The following is a 14844-nucleotide window of genomic DNA, read 5'->3' on the forward strand; positions in this document are numbered from 1 at the left end:
TGAACTATTTCAAGCTATCCATGGAATCACCTGTTTGTTATTTGGAGCTTGCATTTCTTAGGTGATTGGGAGAATAAGCTGACTGGAAAGTAGACAGGCAGAAAGACTCCTTTGTATTATCTACCAAACAGCATCCTGCTTGCTGTCCTTTTGTTGTATTAATAAGTAGTGAATAGTTGATTTTCAAGCTTGAGCTCAGACTACAGTAAATGGATAGTAACATGTAAGATCAAGAGAATTAAGTTTGTAATTGTTTGTCCCAATAACTTCTCTCAGGTACGGCTTCCAAGGAGCTTCTCTTGGCATATAGTGATATCACATACAGCAGGATTTGGTTCTTACACATCACTTACCTATTCTTGTCTTGCTAGTGTAACGCTTGACATAGAGTTTATCCATTCTGCAGCTTTTTGAGGATCTTGTAAGAGATAGGAACCAGTCACATAGTTTTAGGGAATCCTTGATATCTTGCTCTAAAATATTGTGAGTTTAAGAAGTGAGGGAGAGGTCAAGATGCCCCATGCCTGCATTTGTGGTCAAGCTATAAATAGGATGGCATGCAGCCTGACACAATACAATCTTTACCTGTGGTAGGTGTCCCCACCTCACTGCTCCTTTACAACTGAATGGCTTATTTTTGTTACAGTCTTACTGCATTAACTAACATTTGCAGCACAGAAAATTTACCCAGCTATGAAGGAGAGAAGAACTTTCATCAATGAGGCTGCATTTTCTGCAAGGTCGTTTTCTGTGGGATTTAAGATTTGATTGTTTCTTTGTTATTTCTTATCCCTCCAAACGTGCAGACATAATTGTTATCTATGAAAAGTCATCTTTGAGAGGGAGGATATGTATGTTGCCTCTCTTGCTAGATAGTTTCTAAAAGTTTCAGAGAGAGATAAATATGCATGAGCTGATTAAGGTGGTTAACAGCTATCCAGTTGGTTGGATTAAGGTGGTTGCAATTATCCAGTCACGTCCACTGGAAGGCAGCTCAGATATGCAAGTTGCTTCGAAGTGATGAAACCCCTTTTGCAGTAACTGAGAGCTGGAGTAGGAGACACGTAATGTGTTTCTTGGTCAGAACATGTTACTCAAGAGAATGCAACAGCAACCCAGGATAGCATTTTGCCAAAAATATCCGTTCCTTCTGTTGAAGCTTCAGTTGTAAAAAGGTGTTGTTGTTTTTTTTTAACTGGGTTTTCTACTTTTCAATGGGTTTCCATATCACAGCTGCTTTGGTATCCAAATTTGGATAGGAGAAGTAAGTTGGTGAAGGCTTGTTGAAAAAGGGGAGGTGGGACGAAGGGGGTTAAGTGGCCTTTCATGAAGTTACCGTTCTCTTTCTTAAGCTTTGTGTTCACTCACACAAACTGTTCTTGGTTAGGATGATCCATTTCCACTAAAAGCCCTAGTGAGAAGGGTGGATTTTTACACCAGAGAAGGCTGTGTACTGTGCACAATTTATAATCTGCTGAAAGGTTACTTAAAATAACATGCCAAATTCTTTCCATCCAAAGTTCTGTATTTGCTTAGATGAATACTTATACTGTGTTGGATCTGTCTTGTGTTCAGCATAAAGATGAGTCTATTAGCAATGGTAAAACAAGCTGACTTTCCTGAGAAACCTACTACAAGGCAGCCCACCTGTGTGTTAGAAATATGCTGTAGAGCTAAGTTTGAATTAATAAATAAAACCGATCTGAATCCTGTTTACTGTATGATTATAAAAACTGTTTATAAGTTTCCATTTCTTATGGTTTGATTCTAACAAATGTGTCATTATTATTCATATGCAGAGGGTCAGGCATGTTTACAGTCAATGATAATTGTCATTACAAAGGCTGCTTTCAACTAGAGTAGGCTCAAGTCTAAAATGATCTGACATTTTGGCCCTAGTACTTGATGCAAGTGTAAAGCTATGCCCCAGGGAATACATTACCTCATAATGGCTTTAGATTGCTTTAGAAAATGGATACATTCACTATCTTGCTAAGAAGATAGCTATAATATCTTTCCGTATTTGCAAGACTTACTTTTATTAGTGTTTTAGAAATACAGGGCAAATAACTGATACAAGATTACAGTGTTCTGAAGTCAGTGTAGTTATAGGAGATAGATGTACCTGAGAGTCACATGCTTTGGGAGTGTTTATACTATCGTAGGGAATTCCATACTATTACATTGTCTTAGTTTAACTACAGGGTACTTGGTGCTTATCTAAATGAACATCCTCAAAAAATGGATCACATACCAAAATGGTTCACACAATATCATCCTCTTCAGGCTTTGGAAGGAAAGTGCATACAGTTTGTACTGGTCATGCTTACTTCTGTCAAGTCAAGTTTGGTTTTGCTTTTAACGTCTAGGGAGTAAAAGTGCTCTAAAGCATTTGAACAAGGGCTTTTCTTCCTGTAACTGAAATAATAGTATGCTTTTTCAAGTTTATCTGCTGAATGGTTGAATTCAGCATGGCAACACCCTGTGATATGAAGGAATCTTGATAAAATCTCTTGGTAGTAAAAACTATTTGACTTGTTCATGAATGTTATCAACACACTTCTCTGAATGCTTGTTTCCATTGGATAAAAATTTGCAGTATTACAAAAGGTCTCCAAAACATCAGTCATGGACATCTCTTAAGGCTTGTTCTGGCTCTCTCTTGTGAAGCTATCTTCATCCTCTTGATAGGTAGTTACATTCCAGTTAGAAGAGGGTTTTTTTGTAGTTTGGGGGTGTTTTTTTGTTGGGTTTTGGTTGTGAGATTTGGGTTGGTTTTTTGTTTTTTTTTTGGGGAGGGGGGATGTGTGGTGATTTGTTGGTTTTTTTTTAGGGACAGTAATAATGAAATTCCAGGGGGCTGGTCAAATAGCATGTGATTTCCTGACAGGATGATACCCAAAATTCATACAATGTTTTTGTGTGAAGTTGCTTTCTCTGTAATCCTTGGGGTAGCTAGAATTAGTAGCAGCTTGATGAGAGAAAAAGTTCTTTAAGGATCCACTGCTGTTAAAGTATAAAATTAATTGCATTCCTGTTTGGGAAGGGGTTTCAGGACAGGTAATTACTAAACAAAACAAGTCTTTGTGCTCATTGTGTCTTACTCATGTCACACACAGTGAGTATTTTATTAATGGTAATGATGTTCCTTACAGAGGATCATCTGAGAATGGACAGTGCCACTACGCTAGACACTGTAACTGGGAGATCAGACAGGTGCTGCTCTGAGCAGCTTCTTGTCAAATAGCCAAAGACTGGGAGGAATAAAAATCAATTCCAGTAAATAATATGATGTTGGTTAATTTATAGCACTACTATCTTACTTAAATTGCATTTTTACTGCATTTGTCAGTATGTTGCACTACTAACAGGATAAAATAATACACATGCACATATAGAATCCTTCAGTACTCATTGGAGACGCTTATAATCTCTGTCCTCGTTTCAGGGAATTCCATAGATAAGATTCCTGATATCCATCTGTAGCTTTATCTAAGCAAATAAATTGTTAAAGTAGGTTTTTAAACTGACTTGATTGCATTAAGATATTGCATCATTTGCATTGCAGCCATACAAGACTTCTTGTATTGTTCCCAGTTCTTTTCACAAGTGAGACTACATAGAAGCATATTTCTCCACTTTCATTACTCGAGGGTGTATTGTGGTTTTTGGTTGGTTGTGGGGGTTTTGAATCAAAATGCTACATTTTACCTGAACTTTAATGCTGCATGGAAGTATTTTAACACTGCCTTCCATTATGTATTACTAATCCAGTTACCTGCTTCTTAATTACAAAATCTAGAGTTGCTCATATTCATTCTGAAACTTAGCTGTGGTTAGAAAAAAAACAATCCTGTTGGGATTGGAATGAATTGAGAGTTTGCTTTTCAGTTTAGTGGCAGCAGAATCAAGCCTTCACTTGTCATTCTACACTGTTCCTGCCTTTCATTTCTTAATTCCTGCCTCTTGTTTCTTCATGGCTTCAGTTCTTAAGGAAATTTATGGAACAGTGGTCCTGCTACCAAGACCTATGGCACTCCCCCTATTAATCTTATCCTGTAATAAGAATCAGCTGTTTAATTCTTCCCTTTGTTTTATGTCTCAACCATTTTTTGTATTCTGTCAGGACTTTGCTTCTCACCCCTGGTTACCAAGTGGCTTTAATAGCCTCTTGTGATGAACAAAATGCCACATCTATAAATCTTTCTGTCTCAATTCATCCACCAATTCAGTGGATCTGACCTTGAGAAGTTGTACTTGAGCTTTGAGGGCCTCCAGATCTTTAATTTCTCTCCTGTAGAAAACATGGCTGTATCTCAGGCACTGTGTATTTGTAGACAGTGGAACAAAGCAGTATCCTCTCCTAACCTGACTGAACCTGCTGAGCTCCGAATTATTTGCTTGCTTCTAACTTTACCTACTTTCAGTCTGGTGGTGGCTTACTCCTTAGAAAAGGACTGAATTTTAAATGTTCATCACTGAGTCTAAGTAATAAAAAGCTAATATAGGTTTCTATCATTGTTTAATAATTAAAACCTTTATCAGCATAAGCAGAGGCACTTTATGCATCTGCTTTTGAATTTCCTGTTGCCATTAATGCTTTTAGATGTTCCAAGCTTCACTGCCCAGTAGTTTTTTGTAACCACTTTGAACTGAACAGAGAAGCAAGCTCCAGTGTATTTAGCTTTTGTCTTTCACCATGTTTCTGTAATGTAGAAAACTGATACCAAGCTTGGGGGGGGGATAAGAAAGCTGACTTTTATCTTTTGACCTTCATGCAGCAGATGTTAGTCATCGTACCTTTTTTCTTTGCCAGAACTCCCTAGCAGAGATTTGGCAGCATTGAATGGTGATGTCACATGCTGCTGTATTTCAAGTTGCAGGAGCTCCTCATCCCTCCGGAGCGGGAGGAGGGAGATACTACGTTCTTCAGCTCTTCTTATGTTTATGCCAAGTACCTCCAGCAGAGTGATGCATAATCCTTGTTACAGGGATTCATAACTGCAAGGTCTGTTCCCCAGGCTTAATGCCTGAATGGAAGTGCTTTGCATTGTAATACATGCTGTTCTAAGGTTGGACGTGCAATGTGAGAGGAGGGGCTAAAAGAAATGTTTCGTGTCTTGGAAACCTTGAGACAATACATTTTAAATTCTTGTGTGATGTGGAAAAAAGAAAGGCATTTGATCAGAAATATTCTTCATTGTTCAGTTTTAGTTTGCACTGTGGATAGGGGGTTGCTGCTGGCCTTTGAACTCATGAATAGTTAGTGGTGGAGCACTGCAAGACTTGGACTTGCAGTATCATGTGGCATTGCAGGAGTAGGATCTTGTCATGATTAACAATTGCACTTACCGTGTGAGTAGTCTGGTAGGTATAAAGGCTATGATGATGTCAAAAAGTAGTTTGAATGATGTCTTGAATTAGGATCTTACAGTGATGAATTATTACACATACATTTTCATCTTGCAAGCTACAAGGCTCTATAAATTGCAGTTCTCTATTATTTTTTCTATAATATCATAGAATCACAGACTGGTTTGGGTTGGAAAAGACCTTAAGATCATGCAGTTCCAACTCCATTATTCTAAATATATTTGAATTATTGGTCTCATGGTCAACTACACCTTTTAAAATTGCTGTCCCTCTACTTAATTGTATGTTGTTTATGCTTAGTTGTAAATTATATATATAACTTACCAAACTTTCAGAGCAGGAATCATTATGATAATGTCCTACTAAGTACAGAGTATGGGCTTAATATTTCTGTTTCTTTTGATCATTTCTTTTTTGTGGAAGTTGTTTAGAGGTGGAAAAAATTGTCAGAGGTTTGTCTCGCTTATTGTGAAGTATTTCCAAATGTCTAATAAATGAATGTAATCTTTATCAGAGTGGTGTAAGGAGATATATGAGAGGGGAGGGAAAGGAAATGAATGTTTTATTCAATCTATTTATTGTCATGTTTATAGTATAAGGATAGCATATATCGTTCTTAGTTAAAAGTTCTGTCGAGGTATTATAAGCACTGGAAGTAATTTGAATTGAGTTAACAAAGGGAATAGAATGAAAATCATTTAAAACTGGTTCACACCAGCAATTCTTCGTGCACTATTAACTGCTAAGATCTAGTCACAAAACATTATTCTGAGGAGAAAAGGTTTAGTGAACCCTAGAAATTGGATTTGATTTATGCCAGAAAATCTGCCTTTTCACTGCTTGAGATTTCTATGGAAGGAAGCCACAGTCTTTCAGCCAATGGTTTCTAAGGTAACATCTTATAACAGAGCATCTGAAACCAATTTGGTTGTTAATGAGAAATAGTTCTCACGGTGGTGGGAAAGTGTGGAATGAAAGAAAAGGCTTCAGGATTTGGCAGTCTGTCTGTAAAGGCATTTAAATAAATGTGTGCTGCTGCTCTGCTTATGACGTTTCTACATGGATTACACATTCATAACTGCCTTCCAAATGAACAGGTCACTTTCCAGACTTGGCCTTTCCTATACATTTTGTTGGGAAGTTCTGCATGCTAACGATATTTCTATACAACAGCTGAATAATTGAAATAGCGGCACTTTCCAGTAGAAACTTCTTTATTCTTACAGAAAAAAAACTTTTTGCATTTCTTGTGTTATAGTGTATTTGTGCTGCCATAAACCACATTAAGGAATTGATGCCATATCAGAGCCATAGCATCCCACTGATGATAGGTGCTACTTTGTGGGCTTGTTGTGAGAGCAACTGAGAAGCTGCTTTCAGAGCTCCTTTTCTCATGTTCTGATTAGATAAATGGTGGGTCAGTGATCAGAGATGTCCGGTCATTTTACAGTAGATGATCTGAATATCCTTTACAGTCAAAGCCTCTTTGGGATGGAGGGAATAGAGTGCTTCTGTCAACAGTGGCTCATTGCCATTTCTTCCTTCCTCTCAGGAAGAGAGAAAACTAGCAATTCTGGCTTCCCTTTCCCTGGATACATAATAAACATGTCATGGCTCTCTCCTACCCTTTGGTGCCTGTGTTGAGTTGTCTGAGTAGAATTGCTTAAAATCATTCCTGCCTACTTTTCTTCCTCACCTTACTGAATTCTGTGAGCTTATTCTGACTGAGTTGCACAGGAGGAAAACAGTCCCAGAGAGACCTCTTTTCACTAAGCAATGGGTCATACTTAGCAAAAAAGAGAAACATTACCAAAGTATATCTTTTATATATATATATATAATATTCATAATCCAGATGGCTTTTACAGAGGCAAGAGAAACTTCATGGTATACTCTCTAGACTCACTTAAGCAGCGAACCTTTGAATATGTTATATGTTCATTTGCTCTATGTATAGGCATAATTTTATGTTTTATCATCAAATTTGCTCATAAAGTTACAGTGAAATCAAACTGTATTGACACCAAATACTGTAATATATTTATAAGATGCATTCTGCAGTCATGCATTATATGATGCATGTTATATGATGCATTATATGATGCATATTATATGAAGCATTATGTTGAAATAATGGAAATCAAACCAATAGGACAAGGTATTTCAAGGTATTAAATGCCACATATACTCAATGAGTGTGTAAACATTGATAAAAGGATGTTTGAGCTTTTGCGAGTTCTTTTCTCAAGTGGTTACTTGTAGAAAAGCCTGCAAAGGAATGGGCATTTTTGTAGGTGTTTTGTTTGTCAACTGTTGTAATTTAGTACTGATGTCAGAAAATCTTCATCTCTGACACGGTCACTAACAGGAACTCTTCTCATGTAAGTGATTCCATTGATTTCCAGTAGCCAAAGTTGTTAATGAATTTCATGATGAAGTTATTCATCAACTTTTTCATATATTCAGATAAATAATCCTTTCACATTTCACAAAGAACATGAAGGCATGCTCCTCCACAAAGGCAGGGAGAAGATAGGCCCTGATTCTCTTTGGAAAATGCAGATGCTTTGGATCTGGCTCTGTAGTTCTACAGCTTCTGTGAAGGAGGACAAAATGTTTAATGAGGCTGAGAGTCAGCTGAGATGATGCCTAAAACTGGGAAGTGAGGTGGGGAGGAGATATGTTGTTGATTTTGTCTTGGGAAAGGGTGCTGAGTGGTTGGTTGTATCTTTCTGTGTAGTAACTGCGTTATGAACAGGATTCTGCCTTCCTAATAATATTTGGAGGTTTGTAAGGGTTGCCAGAGCACGTTTCTCATCCCAGTTCTGGTGGCAGTCTTTTTCAGGGTGTATGAGTAATCATGACAAAATAACCATGTAAGTAACTAAGCCTAGTTTTAAGTGGATTTGTGTCCCTTTGACCTACCACTGAAAATCCACTTGCTTGAGCATGTTTCTGAATAATGTTTCCTAGTTCTCTGTACCAAACACCAGGTTTTACTGCAAAATTAAACAGAAATGGAAATTTATAGAGCTTTCTTTCAACATAACTAACTGTCAAACACCATTCAGGCTAATATCTCTGTAGCAGTCACGGCTCGTGTGGCCATCTGGCCTAGTATGTAACTTCCTATTGTCACTTAATCCACCAAGTATATAAGTGAGTGCAGTAACATGGGAGGGAGGAAGGTGTCTCATGTAAAAGAGAAAATGAGAAAATAAGAAAACTTCTTCTTCACAAGAACATTACTTTCTTCTTTGTGTGGGTGTAAGTGCTCATATATTAAAAGGACATTGAAGTTTGAAATTAAAGACAACAAAAGGCTTTCGAAGTCCCTGCGCATTGCAGGGTGTTGGTCTAGATGACCTTTGAAGGTCCTTTCCGACCCAAACTGTGCTATGATTCTCTGATCTATCTTTCCATTGCAGTATCCTTGTATCTCCCAGCCACCAATTTTCACAAAGTCCAGAGGATTTTAATCGTCTCAGAAACGTTCAGATCGAGATAGTTCAGTCATTGAGAGACTAGTGCTGTTCCCCTAGGAAAACAAGTTAAATGCTAGCTAGAAAATAGGCAACTTTTGCAGACTTACTTGTATTTGACTTCCTTTATTAAAAGCTGCTACTATTTTTATTTAGAAACAGTAATGGGATACAATGGTTGCTAGTTCATTAATTTCAAATAAAAGATTGGATTTTGTCTTTAAATATCCATGTACAGTGTGAATGACATCTCTGAAAAAAGGGGAGTCCCAAACATGTAAGAATGTTAATGTATTCACACAGTGCATTTAAGATATAAAAAAAATACCAATTTAAGTCACTCCACTTTCTTTTGTCACCCTTCTGCAGCTGTGAATTGTAGCATATTTAATCACATGAGTAAACCCAAGAAAACTCTCATTTCTAAAGTGCAGAAGCTGTTATGTCAGTGGCATAATTAACTTAGAAACCTGTTGTTCATGAGTAAGTTAAGGCTTGCAAAGTGGTAATATTAAATAAGTGTTAAGCTCTCTTTTTAATTACTATGTAGTGCATCAGGACTGTTGTGGTTCATTTTTAGGCATAGAAACTGAGATAATTCCCTCCAGGCTGATCTTGATTTCTTTATTTCCTTGTGAAACAAGTGTGCATGCCGTCGAGGAAGGGAGTGCAGGAAGAAAATGGTTCTGAATTTTCCTTCTTTCTCACTCTCTCCCTTGAACTCAAAGGGTTAAATTTAAAAGGAAAAGGAAAAAAAAAAGTCGTTTGTCCTAAATGTTCTTGCTGAAATCCATTATGCATGAAAAGAGTCTGAGTCCATTTGCGAGACCTCTAAATGAACTCCATTCATTCTGTGCCTAGAAATGTCCATTCAGCCAGAAACAGACACAATAGTTACAACCTTATTTCTTTGGCACCAGTACCAGCTTATGAAAAGTGAAGGGCCTGTTATGAAAAAGTATAGTAATTTTTCTGTGCTAGTTACATAATGCTTAAATAAAATCTCTTTAGGATCTGAATAATGTAATACTTGCATATATATTCTTTGCCCAGAGTTGCAATGTAGTAGCATTGCTTTCATCTAAAATTTGTCAACATTGATACTGTGAGAATGTAAGTTAACCCAGCTTGACTTATCTTGATGTAAAACAAGGTTACAGGGACATCTGTTTCTAGATGAATCCTAAATTAAGCCAGTTATTAATTATAAATAGTGGCTATAAAGAAAAGTGGAATTTTGAATTTTTGACTTTTAAAACATTAAAACTTTGTTTACATGTGGAAGGTAAAACACATCTGATACACATGTCAACATTGTAGGAATATAGTAGTATAATTTCATCACTTTCAAATCCATGAAGATAAATGAAGAATTCCATACTCCACATTTTGTAGGACATAAACACAAAGTGGGGATTGACCCATTGTGATCAGAGCAGAGTGTCATGATCTTTGGGTCATGATCTTTATGTCGGACCTATTACATCTTATTTTAAATGACTTGGAGTGTTGAGCAAGGTTACAGAGGTATCATTTGCTTTCCTTCTAAGCTTAGGAATGAACAAAAATCGTGAGCATGTAGGAGAACCTGGCTTGCCTTCATGTAAGTAGGGCTTTTGGAAGCCCTTCTCATTCTTGCTGGCATTGTTAAGATGTGTATGAGAAAGTGCTGCAGATTCCCATGGGCGTTCCCTCTCCAGTTCAGGTGTGGGAGTTTTAAGGATGAGTCATAAGTAACTGTGTATGTGTTTTCATTTGTTCCCCTTTGCTGACAGTCTGTGGGGGGCATATACATTTGTTAATGTATAACATGCAGATAGTGTTTGATGTAGGCATAAACATTCTTTCTGGAGGGAAAGAGAAAGTTGACAGCAGATAGAAAATTCAGTTCTTCTTCTTTGACCTAGAGTCCTTAATTTAGATTCATCAGAGGCTGAACACCCTGTTGCTGTTGACTGTCATGACTGCTCTGGGCCTTTAACTGGGAAGTTAGTGACGTGGCTGTTTTCATGCCAACTCTTGCTGGTAGCACCAGGGCCTTTAAGTACTAACCATCATCTCAGAAGGTGGCTTTGGTAGCTGACTGGAGCTGACTGAGCATTTCCTCCAACAAACTGTAGAAAATACTGTTTATGGGAAGTGTGTGAGTGATGAGGAATGGGTGAGGGGCTCATTGCAGGAAAAACAACTAACAGGAAAGGGTAAGTAGAAACATCATCCTTGCTCTCAACCAGTTCTTTATCTGACAGTCCTCCTGCTGGTTGCTTTTCCTGCTGAGTCCCCTCCTCCTTCCGTCCCCTTGACATGCAAAATACACATCCAGTGAATACCTACACAATGAGAGTTACAGTACTTTGTTACTGAAATCCCCTGTATGCCCATTCTGGAATTCTTGGGTAGGATTCCATTGTTTTGGTTGCTGCTGAACTTGATGTGATGTGAATTGCACCTGTGATATGGCCTGGTCTAGGGTTGTACAATGCAATAATAACTTGAAGCTAACAGGAGTTCAACAGAGTGAAGGTTTCAGGATATGCTTTCTGCAAAGTAAATTGCTTTTCGGGTTACATTTTATTTCTTATTGTTAATATTTTCATCTGTAAATGTTGTGCTTCTATATGAAAATTAAGGGCCATATACTTATTTTCCATAAAGTATGTGTTTTCTCTTCTATGATCTTCAGCCTGACTTCTGAAATCAGTTCTTTACACTTAAATGTTGTTGATATTTGATTTTGGTGGAGTCATTTCTGATCCAGCATCAGCATTCCAGCGCTTGAAGTATTTTCCCAGCCTAGAGATCTGTCAGTCCCCATTTCCTTATTATTAGGAAATGAAAATTGAATAAGGTGATTCTGTGACAATAGACAAAAAAGGAAAACAACAATTAAAAAGAATGATAAAATATGTCCCTCATAACTTATTGCTGACAATTCACTTCTGCTTTTGTTCGTTTAGGTACTTCCCATCAAGGTGGCTATTCCCATGATGCTGTGGTCCATGCAATACAAAGCTGTGGCATTCGTCATATTGACACAGCAAGACGATACGGCTGTGAATCTCTGCTCCAAAAGGCCATCAAAGAGAGTGGTGTGAAACGAGAGGACATCTGGCTAACTACCAAACTGTGGCCTAGTGATTATGGCTATGAAAACACAAAAAAAGCATGCTTGGAGTCATGTGAAAGGCTTGGTGTCGAATACCTTGGTATGAATCTTTGCATATGCTCATTTATTGCACCTTCTATGTGAATATTTGCAAAGATGAATGAATTCCTGAAAAACAGTGTAGAACAGATAGATCACAAAAACCAAACCCTGCCTTTATTTACACATTCGCAGATACCTTGTTCTGTTTGTTCTCTAGGAAGTTCACATGCATACAGTAGAAGGCACAGAATTTTTCCTTACTGCAAATATTTTACAACAGATCAAGGTATTTTTGTAAAGCCAGGTTGAACAGGGCTTGGAGCAAGCTGCTCTAGTGGAAGGCGTCCCTGCCTGGGGCAGGGGTTGGAGCTGGATAAGCTTTAAGGTCCCTTGTAACACAAACCACTCTGGGATTGTGTGAGGAACCACTACATGACTTTTATCTATTTTGCTAAAAACGCCTGAAAGGATTCATAAACTTTCTGATAATTTATTAGTAACAGAGAGACAAAAATACCTAAATTCTTCTGTGGTCTGTTAGATCTCAAGGAATGGGATTCCTTTCTAAAACTTGTTTTGTAGGTTTCTTAACTTTTAAAAAGTCTCAGTAACTGCCTTTGTCTTGGTTTGCTGCAATATACTGCAGGGAAAATGTTAGCAGTATCTACAAGCCTTTAGAAGACTAAATCTAAGTAGCACTGGATTAGACTTACACACTTTGAAACTTACGCTGATTATAAACTTCTCATAGTCCAAGATGTGATGTTGGAACTCCCTTATTAGACAGGCAAAGAGTTGCAATAATGACACTGATTAATTCTTTGCAGTAGCTCATGGGAGAGGAGGTACCTGATCAAAATAAACATGGTGTTTCTTAAAAGCTTTTGCTGCTTCTTCCCCAGCTGGAGCAATAAAAAGAAAGTTGAGGGAGAAGAATATAAACTTAAAGTAATAATCTAAAACAGTGATGTTGGTGAAGATAGTGTTTATGCTGATAATTCAGAAATAATTGACCTAACAGCCAGACATTATCTGTCAGTGTCCTGAAAACCCTCATTTTGCTTCTTTCTTCACCCTGTCCCCCTGTTACCATACACAAATACACTTTAAAGAAGAAGTGAACAGCTTTTGTGACATACGTATCTTGCAGGATTAATGGTATGTAATATTAATGGCAGTCATATGCTGTATTCACTGGCTTTTTTGCTTGGGTGCTTTGTAAGATGAAGGGGAAAACAACCCTGTATCTGTTAGACTGAGACATTTATATGCACATTTTTGGTTTAATTCTTTCTGGAATTGTATCCTTTAACTTCCTGCCCAGGTTCAGAATAATGCAAAATGAAATGAAATCTCTTTTTGTCTGTCTTGAGCAAATACAGATCACTACAAGGAGAAGTTCATAGGCAAAGTTTCAAGTGCTGACTTTCTCCTCTAATTTAAGAAATAACATGTTTCCTCCTCCCTGCTTTCTGCTGCTTATGTTTTGTGTTTGCTTGCTTTTTTCTGCTTGCTATGGCACTGGTGCTGAATGTTGATGAGAGGAAAGCTTGACTCCCTTCCAGGAATTAATTTTCAGTGATTTCCTTTTATTTTCTCAGGTAGTAGGCTGATTAAAGTAGGTGCTCACACAAATACTCAGTTTACATATTGCTGTTCAGCAGAAATATGTGAAACACAGAAAAAATACCTGAGAGCAAGAAATGCGGAAATACTGTCACCATTTGAATGGATCCTGGGACTGACATAAACAGAACTTCAGTTTGTCATATATGTTCAGCTATGAGACTTTTTTTCCTCACACTACTAAGACAAATTAAGTATTACAACTGCCCATGCAATTTGCAACATACATAGTTTTTTTTCCTTTCCTTCTTTATAGCCTCACCTGTCTTCCCTTCTTCCTTACCTTCCTCCCACTGATGTGGAGATGTCTGAAAAATTTATAAAGCTCTTCCTGAGCCACCACCTAGTCTGACATGGAGACCTAAATCAATGGTGGCTTCAGCTTTAACTTGTCAAGTCCTTTAACTTGACGATTTGTGATCTGTGATGGCTTAGGAAGTACTTCATGTGCATTTCACTGCTCTGTCAATGAGGATGGTGACCTCCACAAGAAGGATGAGATGGCAAGTGGAGTAACGGTTTTGTCTGCTTGAGTTTAATCTCTGTTGGATCAATTCCACTGACTGTTTTTGTTAAACATAGTATGATAGCACTTGTGTGAAAGAGTTCTCTGTTTATATATGCTGGTGGAAAAGACCTTCACAGGAGGTGCAATACGTGGTGTGTTTCGTGGGGGTGGGGTTCACAGAAACCCCAGAGTCACAGAATCAAAGGATCCACTAGGTTGGAAAAGCCCTTTAAGCTCACCCAGTCCAACTGCTCCCCAGCACTGCCAAGGCCACCACTAACCCATGGCACTGAGGCCTCGTCTCCACGGTGTGTGAACACTTGCAGGGACGGTGACTCCAGCCCTGCCCTGGGCAGCCTGTTCCAATGCCTGAGCACCCTCTGGGGAAGGAATTGTTCCTCAGCTCCATCTAAACCTGCCCTGGTGCAGCTTGAGGCCATTCCCTTTTGTTCCATCCCTTGTTCCTTGGGAGCAGAGCCCAGCCCCTCCTGGCTCCATCCTCCTGTCAGGCAGTTGTAGGGAGCGATAAGGTCCCCCCTGAGCCTTCTCTTCTCCAGAGTGACCCCCCCAGGTCCCTCAGCCGTTCCCCATCACACTTGTGCTCCAGGCCCTGCACCAGCTCCACCGCCCTTCTCTGGCCCTGCTCCAGCACCTCAATGTCTCTCTTGTAGTGAGGGCCCAGAGCTGAGCACAGGATTTGAGGTGCG

General features: G+C 38.5%; 1 protein-coding gene across 1 annotated transcript in view; it reads left to right on the forward strand.

Annotated features, from left to right (window-relative positions):
- The window catches only part of LOC134157320 (uncharacterized oxidoreductase ZK1290.5-like), a 52666-nt gene that overhangs the window by 2972 nt on the left and 34850 nt on the right, over positions 1-14844 (forward strand). Inside the window, 1 exon segment of the mRNA XM_062606139.1 lies at positions 11813-12061. Coding sequence (XP_062462123.1) covers positions 11813-12061 — 249 coding nt within the window.

This window comes from Pezoporus occidentalis, unplaced genomic scaffold (assembly GCF_034315485.1).
Source record: "Pezoporus occidentalis ecotype Australia unplaced genomic scaffold, CSIRO_AGI_Poc_V1 ctg94, whole genome shotgun sequence".
NCBI classification, from domain to species: domain Eukaryota; kingdom Metazoa; phylum Chordata; class Aves; order Psittaciformes; family Psittacidae; genus Pezoporus; species Pezoporus occidentalis.